A 10,264-nucleotide genomic window follows, 5' to 3' on the forward strand; every position below is an offset into this window, starting at 1 on the left:
TCGGAACCATCTCTAGATAGAGAACTCGAAATTCAAATCAATTTTTTAGACACATGGAAAACCGTCTCTACTTTAAAATATGGCCGTGTCAAATTTGAAATAAAAAATTTTGTTAAAAACATGCAGAGACGCTTGTTGATGCTAGGCATGGTTGTTTTCGTCTCTACCATATATTAGAGACGGTTTATTGTTTGTCTAGAAACAGTTAGAGCCGTCTCTGTTCATGGCTAGCATATTAGTTATTTTTTGTAAAGACGGTTTTTACTTATATAGACACGATTACAACCGTCTCTAAGTTGCGTCAAATTTACATGTAATACTGTCCCTAGCACTGTTGGTTACACGAGAACAATTGGCACAAATTTATTTAAAAAATTCATAAAACAATATCACCACATTGAATTACCAATAGATCACAACAAGATTTTTAGCACCAGTACTTTGCATTAAAACAAACAAGTAATATCCATACATTCTTCCCAATAAAAATGCTGAAACATTCTTTCCAATAATAATGAAACAGTAGGTTCTAAAACAAGTTAACTAAAAAAATCCTAATGCAGCAAGTAGTATGGAATGATATAGTTGCCACTGTAAATTTGTAACTTCAGTCTTCTTCAGTTGAAGGCTAGGAAGATGCTCTATGACTAGGAGATGGCTCAGTATTTGGTGCCTGAATATCTTGGTTTTGATTAACCTGAAAATGCATCCATGAATATATTATTTTTCAAGCTTATGCATATGCCCATATAAGTTGCTACATTTAAAACTAATAATCTTTTACCCATACCTCACTTGTTGGAATGAGCTTAGTAAAGGATGGTGGCAGCCTAGCCAATAAATTATCCTCGGGATATTTCTCTGTCATATATGATCGACCATAAAACTTATGAAAGCATTGACATTGCTGGAGTTGGCTCCTTGTTCATTGCTTGCTGATATATTTGAAAATCTTCCACTATAATAATTTGTGGGAGTAATGGTTGAACCCATGCCTCTAACTCTACCACTATGATTCTTTCCAAACACATCCAACATAGCTTGTTCAAAATCAGCTTCAGTGAGTTGTTGACCATCTACTCTTTTCTCAGCCAATTTCATGTATACATTATTCTACATTGGAAAAATCAGACTCTTAGCATAATGTATTTTGTTGTACAAACAATTAAAAAAAGATAGGTTAGTACCATTTTTTCTTGAGTAGCATCATTAACATATCTGCCATCTTTTGTCTTATGGCATTCATCAAACAAGGTTGCTCGGTCCACATCCACCCCCATTAACTTCCTATAGTTATAAATCTCAAATGCATGAGGAAACAGAAGAATAAATTAATAAATAAAAGTGCTAAATGACTTACCAACTCTTTCCTCTTTCTTGCAAAACTCTTTCTTCCTAAAGTGTGTGGATGCTTGATATTTTGTGCATTCTCTTGGTTTCTATCACTGATTTTCTAACAATACAACATATATCATCATTTAAATGAGCTGAGATAATTCAAAATGACTACCACTCACTAAAAAATCCCAACATATATTTACCTTAGAGTCCTCTGAGTTCCAGTAAGAGACAAGTATAGGCTTATTGAGATTCATCAATAGTTTTGGGTACCATTTTCAATACTTGTTCCATAGATAAGTTAGGCTTGTAATATTTTCCTTTCAGTTTTGCCTTGTGCTGCCTCCATTTGCCATCTAACTGATGGAGAAGCCAACTCTTAGCTCTCCCATCAATTGCAAACTTTCGCTAGTGCATAAAAAAAGCAATAGAATTATGCTGGAATCAACGTATAACAATATGATTTTAAAAACATGGTAAATTAGAGATAAATACCTCTACTTCAGCAATCATTTTTTGATGATATATTCTTTTAAAAAGTTTGTCGTTCCATTTCAGAATATTCAGTGGAGCTAGATGTGGCTTCCTAACTAATGTTCCTAAATAGGATCCAAGAACTACAGAAGATTGTGAGCAAGGTGCATTGAAACGGTCTAGTTTGACAATAATCTTAACTCCAGCGGGAAGATTTTCAACATTTGCCAATTTTGTTGGTCCCCGATGTCTTTTAATGCGGCCATCAGGATCTACAAAGTTTTAGAAGTTAGTATATATATAAGAAACAATTTTGAACCAAAATACACAATATATCTTACGATACTCATAGCAATTTGTGCGCCAATCCTCATTTGATAGGTTCTGTTCTTCAACATACTGATCATTCCTTGGTAGGGCTGAAAACGGAGCGAATACGGACGGATAACACACGTATCGTATTTGTTTTCATATTTTTAGGCGGATACGGAAACGGATATGAATATCTCGGATACGGAAACAAATACGAATTATCTCGAATACGAATAAGGATCGGATGTAGTCGAACACGAATACGAAAATAAATATTTCTTGGAACATACAAACCACCCAAACTGTTCATAAAAACAAATAGCACCACATATATAGCTAACTTAATCGAGATAGTTGTCATTTTAGACCTTATCGTAGATTAAACACGTTACATTTAATTTCACGTGTAATAGACAGTGACATAAGTTCACCACATAGCACATAATGAGTTCAACAAATACTGATAGTATAATAGCACTAAAGCAGTTTTGCAGTAAACTGGTTGATGGGCCAGACCTGAAATCAAATGGACTAAACTGATTTCAGGTGTTCGCGGATATCCGCTCATTACAATCTTCGGATATCCGTCGAAATATCCGTATCCGTCGGAAACTGTCATACTGTATTCGTATTTGTATCCGAAGAAAATTATCCGTATTCGTATCCGTATCCAAGTTATCCGGGAAATATCCGCTCCGAGCTACCTCTGTATCTGTTTTTTTTCGAAGCGGACGGAAACTATCCGCTCCGTTTTCAGCCATATTCCTTGGTATATCTATTTATTGATTTTACACTCCATTCTGCTAAAGATCCGAGCCCTGTAGTTTTTGGGAGCTCGCAACCATTTGCACTATATTTGAAAATGGGTCAGAATTTTAAAGATATAAGAAACAAGATAACCATTGCATACCAGGTAAGGTGAAAAAAATGAGATCACACATTAATTTATCTATAGAGACGGTTCATTGATCTGTGTCTCCCATCTGTATCTACTTAATGAGGTGGGGTGGGAAATGGCTTCGGTAGATACGGTGTCCCAAGTCGTTTCTTTGAAAATGTCTCTAGATGCCCATTTTGTTATAGTGCTTTGAGCAGCACTCACACGGTCGATGATGCTTGCTTCTCGTCCTACCTTTACAGCGTTTGGGGATCAGGGATTTGGGAGATTTGAGAGAGGACATGTACACACGCTCAAATGGAGGTAGAGAGGGGAGGGGGGGATTTGGTGGGGTCTGAAGGAACAATGGCGTGCGCTCGATTGCAGTAAAAACTCACATCCGTTGCCACTACGCAATCGAATCCAGACATCGGCGATGCCTCACAACTCCTCCATAACAACGCCTGTAGACTGCCAACTCCCCATGTTGGAGCACACGTCATCGCATTTGCTCATTGAGACAACAAGAACCATCTCTTTATTCATTTAATTGTGTGCACATCAGCTAATTCTACCTCCGTGGCAGCACAAAGACAGCTGTTGTCCAAGCGCTATAAGTGCCCTCATCAACCTCGTATGTACAGGACAACCGCTTAAGCCCAGCTATGTCATAGACCAACAAACAGAACTATAGAGACATCGGGCTTGTTCAATTTATTGCAGATCAAACCTTCTCAAAATTTGGTATACTTTTGGATGTGCATAGTTTATAGTCTCACAAAATTTTGGTAGTTTTCTTAGAAGTGGATCAAATTTCCAAAACTACCAAATTTAAATAAGACAATAACATAGGGACAATTAAAAGCATTGCCACACTTTTTTGGAAAACGTTTAAATATAAGTACAATATGATATTGCATTATAATTACGTTATAACTATATGGGGGTAATTGTTTGGGTTTTGCATGGAAAAAAAACAAACAGCATATTTGCAAACGAAAAATAATTTGTAAAAAAACTTTTATATCCGTATTGTTGGCGATCTAAAAGTCGATGGTAAAAATTTAACTTCAGTGAAAAAAAAAACCGTAAAATTAACTCCAATTTTAAGATTGAAAATTTCAATTTTAGCTTATAAGCATAAGCGAAAAGATAGGGTTAATGCTAACTACATTGTAACTTCATATATGTATGTCCAACAGTATTACACAAATAAGTAAAATTTCATTTTTCAAATTCATCATACATAGAGAGCAAAAAATCGGATATATTTATACTCTTAAAACTATTAGGTTTTTTTGGGTGCCACCAAACTAATACTATTTGGAGATAAATGTACAATACTTCCGAAAAAATAATAAAACAATTCTTTTAAAAATAGTTCTTTGAGGCCCAAATGACGTCGGATAGGAACATCTTCAGAGGTATAGTTTAGGACTGACTCTTCTTATATCCATATCAACAACAACAACTCATCTTATAACAGTGTATATAAAGGTATAGACAAATTTCTTAATAAATAAAAAAAGTAATTTTTATTACACTCATGTCCTTGTCATCCATCTCATACAACAAAATTTCTTTCGATAAATGGGTGACAATTGGCTGTGAGTCATTGTCACACATAACAAAAGTTTTTTTTCTTGTCTTCTCTGTTTTTTCTTCATGTCATCAAATTTTCTTGTATGAAGATGAGAAAATTCAGCTAAGAATTATACGTGCCCTAATATATATTTGTTCCTACAGTGCCCTTAGGGTTGGAGCCATCTCTGGACGAGGCCAATACAATGCCTCCAACGGAACAGCCTTGGGCATGGTCAGCCCGGACCCTTCAGCCATGTCAACCTCCTCGTCACCAACCCTGCTCCAATGGAAGCAATGCACGAGCGTGCCGAGCGCGAGGCCGACGACCTTCACGGCGAGGCCCTCGCCGGGGCACCGCCGCCGGCCCATCCCGAACGGGAGCATCCACTTCCCGTCGCTCCTCCCGCCTTCGAACCTCTCCGGCGAGAACCTCTCCGCCTCCGGGCCCCACGTGCGCCCGTCCCTGTGCATGGCGTGCACGTTCACCAGCAGCATGGTGCCCGCCGGGACGTCGTAGCGGCGGCCGCCGGCGCCGGCGCCGACGGAGCAGTCGGCGGAGGACTCGTGCGGCGCCAGCAGCGGGGCGACCGGGTGCAGCCGGAGGGTCTCCCTGATGACGCACTGGAGGTAGGGGAGGTTGGGCAGGTCGGCCTCCTCCAGGAGGCGGCCCGTGCCGACGACCTCGTCGATCTCTTCCCTGGCCTTCGCCATCGCCGACGGGTGGTTGAGCAGCAGCGCCATGGCCCACTCTATGCTGCTCGAGGAAGTGTCCGTTCCGGTCTGCAAGATGGACTGATGCAACGCAGCAAAGGTTAATTGGATCGGCGAGCCAAAGGTATATAATTAATCTGGTGTGCAAATTATTACCTGCATTATTTTATTTGATACCGTTAGTTAATTTTTTAAGTAGTTATCTTATTCAATAATTATATAGCATTGTTGATTATTTTGCTGTAATTTGATTTATTAATTAAGACACTTTGAGCATGACTTGTAATACTATATATTTGTATTAAAAATTTAGAATAAGACGAATGATCAAATGTGATCCAAAAGTCTAACACGTCGAATATTTGCATATTTAGCATATTTGTATAATCTCAATAAGCTAGCTGAATAAAAGATTTACTGGACAATGAGCTGGTGAATTGCGTATTCAATTATAATCGTCCTTGACTGGTTCTAGAATATAAACACCATAATATCAGTGTGGCAGTATGAATACGTCAACTGTAAATAGAACAGCAGATGGTGCAATAGCAGGAGTACAACTGTAGCGCAAAGTGTTGCTTGTATATGACTCCAGGTTTTATCACCCTTATAGGTAGGTTTGACAATGAAATGTAGAATTGATCTTGCCAAAGGGAATCTTAATTTCTTATCACAGTTCATTTAACTAGATGAAGAAAAGTTTTCATGTTCAAATTGTGGCTAAGAACTAAACACTGCTCTAATCGAATGTTTGACATTTTCCGACATGTGTATTAACCAAAGCTATTTGACAACACAAACCAAGTTGATCGGAGGTACTAACAGACTAAAGTTCGGCGAAAAAGAAGAACAGAATAACAACAATTTACATACTCTAAAAAGTAAACACTCATGAATTTCTGTAGTCAGCCTCTGCGGCGGTGATCTCAAACTCTAACGGAGAACCTACGAATTAGCATTAATTACTACTTGGTGATGACCAGCGGCAGGATCCTAAAATCGAATGATATTTTCCTATTTTTTTTAAACCGAAGGCTGGTGTTATATTTAAGAAGAAGAGAATTGACCTAGTTTATATAAAAATCGGACTTGAAAAACTTACAGTGTTTTTCTAGTTTTTAATTGAGTGACCAAACAGCAAGCTCCGAATAAAATAACTAACTGTAAGATGCGATGTAAGCACATGGTTTCACATGGGTGATGGGTTAAACCATGCAAACTGCTCTGTCCTATGTCGTTGGAGTGCTGCCCTGCATTTCTAAATGAAAAGGTATGTCGACTCGCCAATCTCAAAACTCAAAAAGATCATAATCAACGATCACGAACGCAGAGGTCAATTTTCTGCTACTGAAATATCATAATTATATATATATATATATATAAAGTCTCTATCATACTATATTCCATTCACATCTAAGGTGCAGAAACGTATCCATACATATTTTTACTCTCTTTTAACAGAAAATGCTCTATACATATATCATTTATATGAGATTTAATATGGGATTTAATAGTGTCTATCATTTCTGTTGGGTGAGAGCAGAAACAATTATGAAAATGTTTTTCATTATGGACGTAAAGGGAGTATATATATAAGTCTAGCTACGGTGAGGTGCAACTCACGGCCTGCTTCGTGAGTCGGAGTCCAAAAACATATCAAATCACCTCTAAATTTCGATTTATATGGCTCACTAGATTCCTTGTATCAAAATGTTGTAGCACGCAAAAAAATTCATTTTTGAAGATTTTTAAGTATTTGTTTGATATTTTTAAAAGTGAACTTAAAAATCTCCAAAAATGAAAAGAAAAATTGCATGCTACAAGATTTTGATACAAAGAATCAAGTGAGCCATAAAAATCGAAATTTAGAGATGATTTGATATGTTTTTGGACCCTGACTCACGGAGCAGCCCGTGAGTTGCAACTCAATATATATATATATATATATATATATATATATATAAAGACTATTATGTGCACCCTCTTAGTATAAGCTATTCTACACCTCCCTCACTTCCAAGGCCTCCCAAAGCCCATCCCACCTCCCATCCCTCTTTTCTAGGCCCAAAAATCACCCACACCTGAATTAAATGTTAGTCAATTAGTTCACCACGTGGATCAACCTCCTCATGGGCTTCCTCTCATGTTTATCTAAGTCCACTCCTTGTCTCACAGTAATTCTGTAGTAACATAAAGTCAAAAATACAGGAACACGACAACTAATTTATAGTAACAACGTCAAAACATATCTATTAGAGATCTACTTTTTTAAAGCATTTTTTCTAACAATGTGGTACAAACGTTTTTAAAAAATAATATATGAGGTGAGAGATAAAATTGTTTAAAGTTTGAAATTTTAAGAAATATCTATATGATTTACATTAGTATACACTAATACTATGGCAATAGGTGCAGCAACAATATATATTCTATATAGTAATAGCGTCATGTTACTATAAAATGTGTATTGTTACCGCATAATTACAGTAATATAATTACAGTAACATGTGTATTGTTACTGTACAATTACAGTAACGTCATGATATAAGTATAGTAACATTATGATCAAAGTACAGTAACGCGAGGTGTGACTGTATACTATTGCTACATACAACTAATAAATGTGGGATAGCTAAAATATTGTATTTCCAATTTTTAAAGAGCAATATATTATGTGTTCTATATTATTTTTTAAAACCGTTTTCGCTACCGTGGGTAAAAAAATATGATTTAAAAAACTAGATCCGTCATGATGTTGTTACTATATTTTATAAGACATTTTACTGTATTTTTACATTCGTGTTACTGCATTTTTCAGATAGACAGGACTAGACAAAGGTGGGGTATGGAGGAAGATCAAAGAACGGGTTTGATGGGGGGAGGGCTTTGACCAGGCTACTTGAGAAAAGTTTTGGGCCCTTGGAAGGAGTGGGAAGAGGGGTGTATAGAATAGCTTATTCTAAGGGTATATATATACACACACACAATTATGTTGCTTGCTTACTTTGAACAGTTACTGGTTCTGACCATGTGGAATACTATCGCCATTTTCCCAGGAAAATAAATGTCCTGGTCCGACCATCTGAGGACCAATCCATACCGGCATGTCTTTTGCTAACGTGTGCTAACTTGTGTGTACCATCATGTTCACGAGTAAAAGAAACAAAACAGAGTGCTAGCCTATGCCATGTTTGTTACTGGGGGCTGACTTCGGTTTTACTGCCGTTAATCTATTTTATATTATATTATCAATAATATTAGGTGGACTGAAAATTTAAAAAAATAATATCGTCCTTTTATAATGATCTTTATTAAAAAATTATAAAATAATGTTATTCAAGTAATTAATAAAATAAAAAATATTATTTTTCTACTGGTCGTATAATATAAAATGCACCGGAGAGTTGCCCTCGTTACTAATATCTGCATTGGTGTGAATCACCTTAGCTTATATTTAGTTGTATCCAAAAACGGAACATCATGTATTCATGTTCATGTAATTTGCCTAATAGCAGAGTAGTAGTAGCAACTATAGTAGCATTCCAATGGAGCAATGAGCAAGTAGTGTACAGTGTACTCGCTATACTCACCAGGCACAGAGCTCTGATGACCTTGTCGCTGTACGCCTCTGGCTCCGACGCCTGCATCTCCAGCAAGTCCCCAACCATCGTCCTCGCCTCCGTCGCGGCGCCGGCGCGGTGCCGGTGCCGGTGCTCGTCGATGAGCCTCTGCGCCCACGCGTTGCGCGTCCTCGACAGCCTCACCGCCCGCCGCCTGGCGCCGCCGATGTCAACGAGGCCCAGCACGGGCACGAAGTCCTGCAGGTTGGACGCCGTGCATCGCGAAGTACTCCCGCACCATCTCCCTGAACCGCGCCGCCTCCTCCGTCTCCGCGTCCGCGTCGCCATCGCCGCCGTAGTACCGCTTCCCGGCGACCATCCGTGCCACGACGTTCAGCGCGAGCTCGAACGCGCGCGCCTTCACGTCGGCGCGCGAGGGATTGGAGGGCCCCGACGACGCCGCGGCGGCGGCCTGGAAGAGTCGCCGCGCCATGTGCCGGACCTCGCCGGCGCGGACGTCGGCGGAGCGGAGGAGGCGGTGCGCCGAGAACACCTCGACGGTGGCGATGCGGCGGAGGTTCCGCCAGTTGGGCCCGTAGCTGGAGGACCCCAGCGTGGTGAACCCGTTGGAGAGGTGGCGCGCGGAGGGGAGCTGCGGGCGGTTGGCGAAGGTGACGTCGTGGTCGGTCAGGCACTCCTCGGCGACGGCGGGGTCCGCGACGTGGATGACGCGGCGGGAGCCGAAGCGGAGGAGGAGCACCGGCCCGTGCGCCGCCGCGAGAGCGGAGAGCGCGCGGTGGAGCGGCTTCTTGAAGAGGTGGAGGTGGCCGATGACGGGGAGGGACGGCGGGCTCGGCGGGAGGCGGAGGCCGCGGCGCTGCAGCTGCTGCTTCTTGTTCCGGAGCCTCCGGAGCAACCTGAGGAGCAAAAGAACCGATGCCAGCGTGAGGAAGAGGAAGAGGAAGGAGAGCGCTGCGGTGGTCGCCATTGACGATGAGCCAACCTTTCGAGCTCGGGGGAACGAGATGTAGATCAGGGTACACCACCTGCTTCTTCTTAGCAATTTATAAACCTTAATCACCTCGATGTGATACCTTAAGGATTTTTTTAAGGTACCGCTCTGGAAGGCGTCCGTTACTTTAGATACAACGGATCTGATTTTCTTATATTATGCTGTGTAGTAGTGTAGTAAAAATTTTATTAGGGTAAAATTAGAACTAAAATATATGACATTACAATAATTTGTGTATAATATTTCATATTAAAATAGATAAATTGCTAAGTATATATTAACAAAATTTCAAATAAAATATTTAATATACTTATAAAAATATATGTTTAGATTTAAATTTTACTACAATACTACCCTTCCTACTGAAGGTACCGTAACAATGCCCTAGCTTAATTA

The 10,264-nt window shown here is 39.8% G+C and overlaps 1 protein-coding gene across 1 annotated transcript; it reads right to left on the minus strand.

The window, feature by feature from the left end:
- Positions 1-4,741: 4,741 nt before the first annotated feature.
- On the minus strand, positions 4,742-9,844 carry LOC102722764 (cytochrome P450 81Q32-like). Its single transcript, XM_040523037.1, has 3 exons — positions 9,219-9,844; positions 8,887-9,145; positions 4,742-5,377 (listed from the first exon to the last, which is right to left on the minus strand). Exons 1-3 carry the CDS (start codon positions 9,842-9,844, stop codon positions 4,742-4,744), a joined length of 1,521 nt encoding a protein of 506 aa, XP_040378971.1.
- Positions 9,845-10,264: the final 420 nt, after the last annotated feature.

This window comes from Oryza brachyantha, chromosome 4, assembly GCF_000231095.2.
Source record: "Oryza brachyantha chromosome 4, ObraRS2, whole genome shotgun sequence".
NCBI classification, from domain to species: Eukaryota; Viridiplantae; Streptophyta; class Magnoliopsida; order Poales; family Poaceae; genus Oryza; species Oryza brachyantha.